Source organism: Mytilus galloprovincialis, chromosome 1, assembly GCF_965363235.1.
Source record: "Mytilus galloprovincialis chromosome 1, xbMytGall1.hap1.1, whole genome shotgun sequence".
In the NCBI taxonomy this organism is placed as follows: domain Eukaryota; kingdom Metazoa; phylum Mollusca; class Bivalvia; order Mytilida; family Mytilidae; genus Mytilus; species Mytilus galloprovincialis.
This window is the reverse complement of record NC_134838.1, coordinates 120,783,718-120,799,116: the sequence shown is the minus strand read 5'-3', so window position 1 is coordinate 120,799,116 and position 15,399 is coordinate 120,783,718. Positions and strand designations below refer to the sequence as shown.

General features: G+C 30.5%; 1 protein-coding gene across 3 annotated transcripts in view; it reads left to right on the top strand.

Annotated features, from left to right (window-relative positions):
• Positions 1-11,161, top strand: part of LOC143055417 (regulating synaptic membrane exocytosis protein 2-like) — a 57,138-nt gene extending 45,977 nt beyond the window's left edge. For all 3 annotated transcript variants that reach the window (XM_076228574.1, XM_076228567.1, XM_076228560.1), the window contains 8 exons: positions 285-377; positions 715-816; positions 3,083-3,157; positions 3,830-3,935; positions 5,116-5,210; positions 6,206-6,319; positions 7,552-7,694; positions 8,998-11,161. In XM_076228574.1, coding sequence (XP_076084689.1) covers positions 285-377; positions 715-816; positions 3,083-3,157; positions 3,830-3,935; positions 5,116-5,210; positions 6,206-6,319; positions 7,552-7,694; positions 8,998-9,165 — 896 coding nt within the window. In that variant the 3' untranslated portion in view covers positions 9,166-11,161. The remainder of the gene's footprint in view (positions 1-284; positions 378-714; positions 817-3,082; positions 3,158-3,829; positions 3,936-5,115; positions 5,211-6,205; positions 6,320-7,551; positions 7,695-8,997) is intronic.
• The last annotated feature ends 4,238 nt before the right edge of the window (positions 11,162-15,399 follow it).

Sequence of the window (15,399 nt, the reverse complement as noted above, 5' to 3'; positions counted from 1 at the left end):
ATGAAAATCTGCTTTAAATGGATACTAGAATAAGTTATTTATCCAACGTAAAATATAATTATGCGCGAATCACTGATTATGTGTTGGACTTTAACAATTTTTAGTGTGAGGTGTTGAGTAAACTTGTCGATTTCAGAGCATGAACTGATTCTAACAGCAAGACATTTCCCAATAAAACAAATGATAATACGTCAATTTAACACAACTAACATAAAAACATGTTTTAATAATGTATTGATACTAATAGTAATGTTAAACCTATATTATTAGTATGATTATTTCAGGACTTGAAAAGTTACACAGGGTGTATCAATCTGTTCCATCGTCACCTACTATATCCCCGGACACTAATAAAGATGTTGGCTTTTACGAACAACGTAAGTCTCATTTCTTTGTCATTTCTAGTGCCGTATCGATTAGGTTTAAATTAAATGAGCGGGGTAAATAAAATACTTCAAATAACTTTTGAAAAAATGCAAAAATGCAAAAGTTTACAAAACAAACCCAGAAATACACAGCCTTGTTTCAATTCTCTGAGTTCTTCGAAGATAATGATATTGTGTCCATCCTTTTCTTCTTGTGCATTTGTTGCATGCATAATATAGTGACATATACATTAGAATTGTAAATACATCCTTTGATACCACTCTACTTCATCGAATTGTATTGATAGTCAACTTTATCATTATTAAAACGATATACGAACTATTGCAGTAACTCATAGAGGTAGTATATCCAGTAAAATGAGAAGACGAGTTTCAAGTGCAATGGCGAAAATATCTTCCTTATCTCATCCAGAGCGAAGAAATAGCCGAGGTAATCAGTATTTGTATAAATCTTTTAAGATCTGACATAGATATTTTAATTGTTAAAACCATAGTTTCTATGGTAATGATCTATTTGTGTGTATTCTGCAAATTTTTTTATTTATCTTGGAAGATTTAAAAAAAAAGAACATGGCATTAATTGTTATCAGTAATCATTGCAGGAAATTCTGTCTAGTTAAAGTACTGAAACACATTTTTAAAAGAAATTAAAACACCAATCGATGGCTCAATTAAGCAATGTTTTGAACTTGTTGATTGTGAACCTTTTTTTATGACCAATGTTTCATATCCAAGTGAAACTTTCTTAATACCAGTGTTCCTTATAAATTGGTGTACAAAATTTCAAATTGCATAACGCAGACAGTCAATCACTTAGAATAATGTTAATATTTATTTTGTATTTCACGACACTTACTTCATACTAACAACTATTAATAAGCAATGAGCAAAAACATTTTATAAGTTGATCAGTTTAAAAAGAGAAAATCAACCGTTTAACATTTATAAAAGGAAATGAATCTTGTACAAGGATAACGTCCTTTGTAATAATTGAAATTAATTGATCAAATGGAAAAGTGTGATTATTTTTTAACGGTCCTTTAAACGGTACAGCTGTTTAAGTCCACCCAAGCGTCTTGCCCAACTTTTTTTTTTTTTTTAAATCTGAAACACTTTCAATAAGAAATCGTAAATATTTTAGAGCATAAACCCATCTAGTGTGGAATCGTCACGATTCTTGAAGACCGTGAGTTGAACTCGAGATTTTGTTATAGGTTTTGTGTCCTTGCATAACTGATGCATTGACGTATGTCTCAGATCTTCTTTCAATGTAATTATTCTGAGGTTTAAATGCCATCACTTTGTCACTGAATCCATATGTATTTATGGAAGGAATGGTTTGATCTAAGTCACGAACATTACTTTACGTTTCATTGACAATGATTATTTCTGATCTTAAAATCTAATTAAGTCAAAGATATTAATACATGTTTGTATTGAAGCAGGCTAGATAATTAGTCACATAGTTAGCCATCAACATTATGTTTATGATATACTTTATTAACGGATAATGAACAGCTGCGTTGATTATATAGACCCAAATGTAAGAAAGATCAATATGACGTATTTTCCCAAAGGTCTTGCTTATCTTGGTCGTAGAATGAGTAGCTAAAAGAAAATTGAGAAAATGAAGTAAATACCATATTGAACTTCGTTTTTTTTAGCATTTTGTTCGTATATGTTGTCTACTTATGTCTTGTAGAATATTGGCCGTGCAATTGATAAGTCTAAATCAGTTATTGCAGACATATCTTTAACCTTCGGAATAGTTTACGGCAGCGTATTAATGATAAATTAATTTCAAGAGACTGAAAATGACAGTCAAAATGTTCAAACGCAAAATAGATCATTTGTGTTTTCTTTCTCAGATTTCAACATAACACGCTTATTTTATGAGAGCTGCCAAGACGGATCAATAAACGATTAATCTGTATTTTATGTGAAAACTATTAAATATAAATACATATTTTTTAAAGCTTTTAAATAAATGATTTTCAATATTAAGAAATCTTTATGACACATTTATATTATTATAAGTACCAACACCCCCAATCTAAATTATAGACAGTAAATGCCAGAGGGAAAATACAAATTCGCAAGTTTAAAAGAAACCGATAGCATTATGACAATAAAAAAGACTGTCATGCCTTTTTTATTTCATTAGTGTCTTACGATGCCTTATTAATTTTTGTCCGTTCACCAGCGTCATTATTTGTAACAGAAGTTGGCAAATTTTGCATGACATGTTAAGAGTATTCCGGTTTATGATTTTTGAACAGCGTTAAACTACTGTTGCTTTATTTATAGCTTATCAAATGAATAAAATTTCTTGTTTTCATTTTGAAAACCACACAATTACAAACAGATAAATGGAATATGAGATTTTAGAGTAAACATTTCGCAATGTGTCTGCTCCTCGACACAATATGTAGCTTATTGTAACCTTTCGTTGTTCTCGGTCGATATTTAAGAAAACCCTTCCTAGTGAGACTCACAGCTAATATTTTACAATATTATTATGCAGCAACACGGATGGAAATATCCATTTGCTGTATGATTACGTTTAAGATGTTCATTTAAGGAATTTAATACAGGAATCATAATGGTGATACTCTTTTAGAATCGAGTCTTAGAAATTTTTGATACAAAATATGTGATGGTAATTTGATATTGTTATGATTAATAACGTTTTTCAGAAACAGAAAAAGAAGCACTAGCGAATAGAAGTAAGAGTGCTGGTGACGTCATATTTCAAATCACCAATACCCCTTGTAAGTATGATTCGGTGACCAAACCGTACTTCATTTACACTTTAAGATATTGTAAGGTATTATACCAAAACGCTGAAAGTATGCTGCAAATGATAAGCTAGACAATTTCGTAGTTTGAGCGACATGCATGTTGCAATTTGAATATAAACCTCAAAAGATTGATACAATTCTTCATGTGCATTTCCTTTTTTGGTTGTCACGAAAATGACGACTTTCGACACTGACATTATTCACAACAAAGTTGTCTTCGTTGATAATTTTAAAGATTACTTTCTACATAAGTAAATGAATTTGACAATTTTTTTTCGTTTGATTGGTTTGACCTTTTGATTTTGCCATTTGATCAAGGAATTCCCGTTTTGAATACAGTAAGTCTGAGGAAAAAGTACAAATTTATAACGGAATATTCAACTTTTGTATATAAGATGAAAGATCAAGTAAATGACATCATAACGATTAAATTATTTGAAAATATTTAGATATCAACCAAATTATACTGAAATTTTCCCCCTAGTTTCACAGTGCAAACTTTTTGGGCAAAATCTATTTTTGGTTTGAAATCTTACTTTATTTGGAACTAAGTTATCCATTTCACCATGGTATGTAACTTATGATCTTGTATTTTATGTTGTTACCAGCAAAATAGTATAATAACAATTTTATATTTTATAGCACCACGACATTCCATACAAAACACCATTGCATCATGTGCCACCAGTTTAAGCAGTTTCTATGACAATGATAGTGACGGAGATGATGACAAACATCTAAGTAGAAGGTGCGTATTTGAATGTACACAATAAAGCATTACAAATATACATATATAATTATAAAAAAATTACTCTAATATAAAAACGAAACAGTTCATACTAGCATCAACAAATATTTCTGATAACAGATATCCTCCATCAGTATGATTTTACTGAAAAATCTTGACCGTAAAACAAATTAAAAACAAAACGACGTCTGAATAATTCTAAAATTTCATATTTCAAGCTACTTTAATATTTACAACGGAACTGTGTATCTTACACTTGCAGCTTCGATGGTAAGCACTGTGTGATTTGAATGGCATCTTTTCATTGATACCATTTAGTGCCAACGTTTTTAGTTTTCTTCTCCAAAATCTTTACCGAATGATTCTTTCTATCCTGCTCAAAGTAGTGTTGTGGTCTGTCTAATAAACAGTCGATTGATATCTGCCTAAGTGTAGCCAAAGGGTCGCAAATGTCGACTGAGAGGGAGGTCTGGCTACCATTTATAGTCACAACGATGACCGTTCATACTTTTGTAAACAGGCTGTTTTGATTCATTTATAAAATTAGAATATGCGGTGAATCAAAAATTCAAAATGAGTTATACTATCCTTATACATAAGATCAGATAAGATGGCAAAAGGTTACTGATATTCAAATCTCATAAATCGATTGAGAAGAAATATGAAGGCTTCGAACAAACACTGAAGAAAATGCACGAACTCTAATCCAGAGCGCGACCGAGTGCGTCGAAATATCTAAACTATATTTAAGGGGAAGCGAAATTTAAAGGAAAATACAAGTTGTCAACAATCACAAGCAACATAATAGGTATAGAGACAAAAAAAAAGACGTATATGAGCAGACAATATTACGTCGTATTGTCCAGTACTTAAAGCAAAACATTTATAAAAATAACAGCTTTGTGAACGTTAGGTTCCTTCTTTTTCATCAGATTTTTTGCGTTTGGTTTAGACCGGATTTTCAAATATTTCCCGATCATCAATGAGTAGACATTAATTGTCGAAATGCTCAACATGTGTCTATGTACTTAAATATTGGTACTGTTACAGTGGTGATCGTTTATATAAGTGGAATATGATGAATATAAACTGGGGATTACATAATTTGAAGTTTTGATGCTTTGTTAATTTTGAACGCGTATGATTATACTTACATACTTTTATATATTTATAAATTTAGTGATAGATTGTTATCTGTTGATCGACCACCACCAGAGGGAGATGATATAACGTCCAGTTTGGGATCATCACAAATTCCTCCAAAGCCATCTAGTGGTAAGTGTATAACGTAAGACGAAAACACTTGAAGGAATATATGACATTATGTACAAATATGACATTACCCCGTTTCGGGGTACCAATATTTGTAGTTGGGATATCTCGAAATAATTAACCATTTAGACTTTTTAATTTGCAAACATTAATAAATATAGTTCAATTTATCAAAAAAAAAAAATGTTCTGTAGATTACTGAACACGTGTGTGCTTTACTTTTCTAAAAATTTTCTTGAATACTAAAAGGTAAAGAATTTCCGAAGTTTTTATATCGCCTTCTATCTAAATCTGATATTCATTACTAGCAGTCATTGTTCTCGTCATTTAATCTAAAATGCAATTTGCATGATTAAAAAGAGATTTTGTGGATAAAAAATATTCTAAACCATAACATTTAATGTACTTTTTAAAGGTAGTTTCCTTTACAATCAATTCATTTTGATACATGATATTTAAATGGGATTTTTGAAATATCAATACATAAAGAATGTCAATTATTGAGTTAAAAAAAAACAAACGAAAATATGCCTTTGGCTAGTCGCCTTTGGAATTTAATGTCTATATTCGTAGCACATATTTTGATATTATACATATTCTATAGGAGGATTCAATAAAAAAGATTTACGCAATATCATTTCATGTACGACTATTTAAATATGTTCTAAGATGAGTCGGTTTTTATTTGTGTTTTTAATTGTTATTGCAGTCTTATTGATGTCTTCCAATATATTCTTTTATTTATATGTATACGAGTTATTTTGGATATTGAAATGACAGTCAATTAAGATATATTAAAAAGAGAAAAATAGTGATGCATACACTTCGACTATAGAGAACATTGACAAAAAAAGCAGTCCACAAAATACTTACCTAAAGATTAAGCCCCACAAACCACATCAAAATGCGAGTCTAAAAATCAGGTTTCTATAACAGAAACAGATTACTACAATCGTTAACCATAATGGTTATAAATGTAATGTGATGTTTTCTTTCAGAACAATCAGTTTGTGGTAATATACGCTTGGGATTTATGGTTTCTAAAGGTCAATTGGAAATAGACGTTATACATGTTTCAGGGCTCCAGAATGGAAACGAATCTCCACCTCCAGGTTAGTAATATATAAATCACACAAAGCTGAGAGGGTGATAGAGCAGATTGTTACCCCGGGAAAACATTGTCTAACAAGAGACAAGACGATAGATACAAGACGAAAAAATGGGATCAAAACTTAACATCCATCCTACTGCTTTTGACTATAGAACCGCGGTATTCTAATGTTGCCATCTAATCACTCATTTTTAAACAAACACACAAACTGATGTCCTTTACTGACTGTTTTTATAATGTGTGTAGGTACACTTCTCGCATTCTACTCTTACCCATGTTTTATTTACGTCTATTTCCGATAAGAGGAAAGTTAGATAGAAGGTTCACATCTTAATAGATTTGACTTTTTGGATATAACTTTTGGGAGTTTTGGCTCCTCAATGCCCTTCAATTTTGTACTTGTTTGGTTTTTATCTATTTTGATATGAGGATACGTGATGAGTCTTATGTAGTCGAAACGCGCGTCTAGCGTATTAAAATATAAGCATGGTACTTTTGATAAATATTGAAATACAAATGTACAATAAAAACGGTAACATATTCAGGAAAGAAGAAATCGTTAGACAATAATAATGTCTTGTGATTTTCGTATGAAGAAATCTAAACCAATGACTCATTTTTTCTTATAATTTTACCAACCACACTTGTTACACACCATTTCATGAAGTTGTTGAGGGTATACAATGTTTGACCCGTCTATTAATCCGTCCATTTTATACCTTGTTACCATGTTTAAGCTTTCATCTTGCAATTGCGAAGAAGAGGTTTATATATCACAATCCCGGATATATACGATAATCAAAAAAATTTGAAACGATCAATCTTTTTTAGGAGAATGAAATTTAATCATATTATATATACATTGTCACAGTGAAATCGCCTTATTTGTTTATATATATATATTCTTTTCTTTTTAAGTATTTGGGAATTGATAATCATAAAATGGTTTGTTCAAGGAACATCGCCTTTATTTTAAATCAACTCTTCCATAAATGTTTTTGGGATCGACTATTCATTATTAAATCAAAGCTATGAAAAGGAATGTGTGTGTTCTGTCATTAAAAAAGCATTGAAGTTTTTATAACAATATAGATTAACAAATTTCATTATTGTCCTCCATAAAAGAAATCATTTTATGGTACTAGAAGTATAATAAAGATGTGTTATTCTTAAATTGTAATCCTAAATATTTCCTAAAATGTTCATGTGTATATATGTTATTATTCATTTCAGACACATATGTAAAAACGTACTTGGTTGAAGGGCTGAAGACAATCCAGAAAAAGAAAACACAAGTTATTAAAGCATCATTTGAGCCAATGTTTAGAAAGAAAATAAAGTATTCTGCTTGCAACATTCATGGAAGGAGTATAAAGGTAGGTTTTCATCTAAATCAGTGGAAACGACAATGATAATAATTAAAATGCATATGATGTTATAACATTAAACAGCACCAGTTTTACTAGCTTATATATATTTTTATCCAACGCAATCATAGGTTTGAACGTAGTTTTCAATTTAGACTCGTTTAATATATATATATATATATATATATATATATATATATATATATATATATATATATATATATATATATATATATATATATATAACAAGTCAAAAAGGGTACAACATCACCATTAAATAACTATAAAATATACAAATATTAGATATTTCGGATAACAGATATCCTTCTTCAATAATAGCACGATGTCAAATGAATCATGTCAATATATTCAAACTGAGATACTTTTTCTAAATCTTGAATTTATACAATTTAAGCGAACACCACAGACGCTGATACAATTTTAAAATTTCTAAACACGGCGCAAAGATTACTAAGATATGCCAAATGAAAATAACTGATACAATTTTAAAATTTCTAAACACGGCGCAAAGATTACTAAGATATGCCAAATGAAAATAACTACTTTCATTTGGCATATCTTAGTAATCTTTGCGCCGTGTTTAGAAATTTTAAAATTGTATCAGCGTCTGTGGTGTTCGCTTAAATTGTATAAATTCAAGATTTAGAAAAAGTATCTCAGTTTGAATATATTGACATGATTCATTTGACATCGTGCTATTATTGAAGAAGGATATCTGTTATCCGAAATATCTAATATTTGTATATTTTATAGTTATTTAATGGTGATGTTGTACCCTTTTTGACTTGTTATATATTATATTTTGTAGTGTACAGAATCATATTACATGATCCATCGCCCTGTAAGATTGATCGTTGACTATTTATTCAGTCATTTTATATATATATATATATATTACAAAAAGAATGAAACGAATAATCTACTGATTGCTAATTTCTATGCAACGTCCATGACGTGATCGTTTTACGTCAGTCTGGTCCCAATCTATTTGAATGAGAAAAACAATTCTTATTGAAGAGGCTTGATATCAAAAATGCTCACAAAAGATTACAAGCAAAATAAGATAAAAAAGCGATAAAAATAATATTTAATAAACAAAGTGTTCATAATATATATTATGTGTTTGAAATGACATCTGCTATTGAAGTATTGTAGTATTCTTATAAATGTCATGGTGCTTGTTATAACATGATATGGCATAAATATGAGTATTACTGTAAACCTCGACATAATATCGTGAAAATATCTTTGTTCATGCATCAAGTATTAAAAAACACCCTAACTATTACAGATAATCGTATGGGCCAGACAAAAAACTTTTGACAAGAAGTTAAGTCTTGGTGAGGCTTTTATCAAGCTTGATGGACTGAACCTGAGTGAACACACTGTGTCGTGGTACAAACTCTTCCAAACTGGTGCAGCAGATTATGGATCCAATGAATCACTCTCATTCTGGTGAAAGGTAGCACCGGATACCTTACTCGATGTAAAATAAGGTTGTGAAAACAAGCAAAACTTTGAATGACGAAGGCTGATAAAAGGGAAAAGGATGACGTTGAATAAAAAACGCCCCTTAGCACGATGTTCAGTATTCTTTGATTTATTAATTAATATGTAGAAGACATTGAAATGGTGAATTGAATATAAGATACTTGTCAACTAATACTGTAATGAACTTAGAATGAGGCAATTACCGGATGTTAACAGATACGAGTGCTGCAAAGAGTGTGTTATGAAGGGAAAATCATTTCTGTCTGATTGAGGTTAAATTAGAGCTGGCCTCTGTGTGACAATAACGGTGCATATGTACAAAGATCTTTCAACATTATCGATTGCCTTTGTTATGCGTAATCTTAAAGGAAAAAGTTATTCGTCTATTTATTACAAATATATATTGAGATATTGAAACTGTCAATGAAAGAGCAACTAATGACAAAACAATCAAAGGACATCTTGAATCGCGTATATTGATTATTAATATTTGTCAAAGACATTTCTTACACAAATGCAAAAGTAAGACAATATGAACCATTGCAGGGTTTCTGGTTATTAATAAATCTAATATAGTGTCATTCATTAATAATTGTACTCCATATTTGGTCATAATACGAATTTGCGAATATTCAACAAACTTCAGAATTTTGTTTGTACTTTGACTGAAAACTGTAACATATGATTTAACGAAATATTGTGCTTAAGATGTACACTTCTTTTTTCTTTTTTTTTTGTGTTCATTAGCCTACATTTTTAAAGCGAGAAAAAGTCAGGGGTCATTGGTATAGCTAATTATTGTATCACATTTGAGTATTTGCAAAATCATATATATATAGGTGCAATGAAATACACAAATTGTTTAATGTTTATATACTGCTCAGTTTGTTTCATTGTACTATGTTTGTTATAACAAAACCAATCATTTAAATAATCCAATCAGAATTAAGACAATTCAGAGAAAAACGTTGATATGTGCTACACACATAAAGTTAGGATTTTGGTAAAAAATTCGAATCACCTTTGTGTTTGCTTTCTTTAAAAAGTGGGAGCGAACTAAGTAGCCGATTTTAAAAAAGATTGAATGAATTTTAGATATTTCTTACTAGAGTTATCGAACTTTAAGCTTTCAAAGTAAGCAATTTTGTATATGTTTCATAATAAATCGAGTATGCTTCCACAACCGTTACATAATACTTTGTTTTTGCTTTTAATGTTAGTGGTTATTCAAATAACAAATTATAGGCCTAACCTTTAACTTTGACATGTCTTTAGTTTATTTTTCATCACATTTAACTTGATAACCAGAATAGACAATATTTGTTTTACATTTGAGGGTCATCATACAGTTAGTCAAAAATATAAAACTAAATTAGAGATTAGATATTAAATATGCATTTTGTGAACAGGTTTTTGTATGAAAAACTGTTCACCTTTTCAAAGTGTCAATGTTCTCAGTTAATATGATTCATAAAATTCATTTTTTTTTTATCTGGCTCTTTCTTTCTCTATGTATTTAAACTATTTTTATAAAAGTATTGTCGTATAAAACAGTCTCAGTTAACAAGTAATTTGCAGAGATTCAGATCTACCTTTCCTCGTTCATTGCAGGTACAAATGTTGCTATTAACAAACCCATTACAAATGATAGGGTCAAACTGGATTCGTGAAAACAATCAACAACAGAATAGTGCTAAATGATGATTCGCCTTCAATTAATTTGCACAAGATACGTCAAGATACCCTACTAATCGGAAAATTAAGATGAAAATGACAAACTGTAGTGTTATATATTTATATATTTTATAGAAAAAATGTCCATACCAAAGAGGTATTGTAAAATCAAAAGTTGGTGGATTTTTTTTATATTGTGATATTGTTGAGTTGGTGCTGTGATATAACATTGTTGATTATTAATGTCAATGATATGATAATGATATGTCTTAATAAAGAATTAAAATTTGCTTGTATGTTGACTATGCCAGGCTCTGATTTATTCATAAAAACAACATTTAGATGTATGATATTTCTCGAAATATATGCTAATATCTAGTGCCATTTTGTTTTTAAAAAGACGTTTGACAACCCACCATTTATGAATTATTATAAAAAGGATGTTCTAACTAACTCTTTCATGCAAAGTTGACCTTAACTTACTTGTTTTTTTTTTTTTTTGAAGCTTACTTTTGGTCATGTATCTAATGTTTCTACGTATTGATACATACCTGCCCTCCATCTCGTAAGCTTACATAAGTCAACTGTAGATCATGTTGCCATAAATATATTTCAATATCCATTCAGAACATACATGTCAATATAAAAACAAAACCTGGAAACAATTGGCTGATTAATTTTATAAATCAAACTTTTCTGATTTCAATTGATCAAATACCACGAAATATGTCGCTAGAAAGTTGAACACAAATACCTTGTAGCAGTCAAAACATTCACGATGGTGAATATTAAACGTAGCAAGTGTCGATTTTCTCATAACCGTGTTTGTTCATGTTTGTGTGTCGGGACCACATCATATATCTTAACGCGTATTTTGCCAAATAAATCGTATTTTGCCAAATAAATCTTTCTAAATAGATTATTTTATATATCCTACTACCTATCAAGTTATATAATAAGTTTGTGTAAATATAATTAACTTTTAACATATAAATTAAGAATCACCACACAATTGTAAAATAAAGCATGGGAAATTTGTACTAACTGTGAATGGCGAGAGGAATTTGAATAGTTTATGGAAATAAGATAGCGTATATAATAAATATGTTTGTATAATCAATAATTTCTAATTGTGACACGCGCAGAAGTAGTCGTTGGTTTTTGTTCGTCATAAATGTTTGTTGTTATTTTGTTAACATGCATTTCATATGGACTCGGCTAGAGAAATGTCTCACTAGAAAACATACCACGTCTCCTTTGTTTTGGTAAAAAAAAACTAATGAATGAAATCGAAAAAAAGAAAATGAGGGAAAATACAAGAAATAATTTACTTTATGTTTGCGATATTTACACTAAGGCGGCATATCCAATAAATTACTTGAATCCATAAATACAGTCGTCACGAAAGTGAATTGGTCAACATATAATCAGGAAGCAGTAAAGTACTTTTCACTCGAATATCATAGGATATCAAAGAAGTTATGTTTACGACATGTTTGTTTAGTGTTGTAAAGCAATGTGCATATATCAATTTTATAATCCAAGATATATCTTGACGTATTTATGGTTGTACCTAGTACAGGCTTAAATGTTTTTGTCATTAGAAAAATATAAATGTATATCATACTTATCAAACACAGATTATAGATTATAAAATGCAACATAATTTGACTTAAAAAGAATAAAAAAGTACTATATGCTCTCGGTTTTTGATTATGTCATATAACAGTAGCGGATCCTGTTATTTTCACAAGGAGGCCCACAATGCCTAAGATAAGGCCCACTCCATTCATGCCCTGTTTTCCCCTAAATAATCAACCAAATTTTTCCCACAAAAAGGGAGCCCAGACCAACTGCCTCCCTAAATCCACCTCTGTATATTCATTTAAATACATTCTTATTTCCATAGAATCAATCGTCTGATCGTTTTTATTCCTAGTGAAAAGAGGAGATATTGAATTTATATACTAGTTAAACTGGTCATTGCTGTGATATATAGACTGCAGTTGTATTGACTAAGACAGCGATAATGACTGACCTATATACGTGGTCATTATCACTGTCGCAGTCATTATCACTGTTCTACGGACAGTCCATGTACGACACTGTCTCCGTCAATATCACTTTTCTACGGACAGTCCATGTATGACACTGTCTCCGTTAATATCACTGTTCTACGGACAGTCCATGTATGACACTGTCTCCGTCAATATCACTGTTCTACGGACAGTCCATGCATGACACTGTCTCGGTCAATATCACTGTTCTACGGACAGTCCATGTATGACGATAATGACCAGTTTTTTCAATAACTATCATGGTTATTTCATTGAGGAACCGTGTTTTTAAAAATTCTTAAAATTTCAATTGTTCAAAGCAAATTCGAGTTATTGCAGTATTTCTATAGGAAAGAGTGTTAACTGTAAGTCAACTGTTGTTTATCATCTTAACAACGTGTTTTATAGTTCTTTCATTTGTCTTTGTTCTATTATTAATATTACTTTTACTGTTAATGGTTTTATGTGATATCCGTTTGACGTGGCTCGGTACTTGTACATCTCGTCAATGTGTTTGTATTGTCTTTCAATTTTTGGTGGCGTGCTTTGTATATGCGACTTTTTGTATTTCTTTGGTTCTTATAACGTGACTCTTTACTTAAAAAGATCCCGTCAGTATGCTATTGTTCTAGTTTATGTCATTATGATATGTTTCTATTATGAATTACAAAATACGTTGAACCATAAACGTCAAAATCATTCAATTGCGTAGTGGAATCAACTATTTGTGGATTCTTATAAATTCTATATATGTGACCCGCCATGACATTTGGGATATGCAATTTATAAGAAAGCAAAATCTGGACATTTAAAGACATCAAAAACAAAAACTTCAAGCAAATTGGGACTAATGCTAATTGGACGTGTATCTTTTTATATCTAATTTGTATAGTTTTAGTAAACGTTGTTCTCCTAAATTGGACCAGGATGTGCTTACCCTTCCGGAGCACCTGAGATCACCCCTAGTGTTTGGTGGGGTTCGTGTTGCTTATTCTTTAGTTTTCTATGTTGTGCTATCATGTGTACTATTGTTTGTATGTTTGTGTTTGTCTTTTTCATTTTTAGCCATGTCGTTGTCAGTTTATTTTCGATTTATGAGTTTGACTGTCCCTCTGGTATCTTTCGTCCCGCTTTCGGGAAGTTTTGATGAGTATGTGTAGTATAATTATCATAGTACCATTTCAGTCTCTTAGTACATATTTGTCTTAAAAAACTTTTGTTCTTCTTGAGAAAATTCAAACCATAATGGAATAAGGAGGTGCGGTAAAATTGCCATTTAATCAACTTTCCACCAAAGACAAAATGACGGAAATGTTAGCTTGCTTACATTGCTACTTCATTTTAGATCTCCAAATTACCATTCCATTATATGAACTGCATATTTAAAAATATGATTAGTCACCAAAATCCTATTGAGCACGTATCATCATATTATTTCACCCGTGTCGTTCGACCGCGTCAATCCCGCACTTGGTGTATATAGGATGTATACGGCTAATTATTTAGGACTACAGTATTTTTACTTCAGGTTTAAATTATGTACCTGGTGTTACTACTCATATTAAAGGTGCGCATATCGACTCGTCTGGATTTTCTTTATTTTTTGTTCATGACAGGTTGCTGGATTAGGCATTTTGATAAAATATAAAAGGCACGCAGAGTACAGACTCCGGCTAACATCTCCTACATGTGAAATTCCAAGCTGGAACTTTTATATTTCGCAGTTTGTTTTACTTATAAAGAATGCATATATGATCTCAAGATTTGTTTTGTAAATAAATTTTCAACAAATGACAGATTGTTGAACTTTGTGAAATTTTGCATACAGTTTGCAGTGTTTGTCCGACTTGCTGAGCAACCAACTAAAAAAATTTACCCCACGCAAAGTACACATACTAATATAGGTAGCAAGTCAAGAATATATAAAGTTTTGAATTTTTTTTTTTTAGTTTTTATCTTTATTTTTAAGAATATGTATTTTATCAGGATCATTATTTTCCCTCATAATTTTCACAACTAACAGAATGTTAAACCTTTTTTGACTGCATAGTGCATCAAATGTGTCTTTTATAAACAACTGTTTTCAAAATTGTATTGTATCGTCCCGAACATGCATGAACTATTTGCCACTGAACGTTAAACAACCATCAAAAACCGAGCAATTATAAAACTGTTAACTAGATCAATTTTTTTAAAGTACTCTATTTCTGCATGGATGCAGCAAATACACCACCATTGTCTTAAAGGATGGAGTTAAAACTCAGTAATTCAAAGGAATCACACGTGAAATTTTTCATGTTATTTTCACGTGAACTTTACAAAAATATGAAGGTATTTTTCATGGTTTAAATTAAATTTTAGAATAAAGATAGTATTTGATTAATCTTATTTAAAAAAATTACGTGAATTTAACGTGTACCAAACTCCGGTTATTTATTCATGAACTATTATTATTATTCATGTGAGTGAAA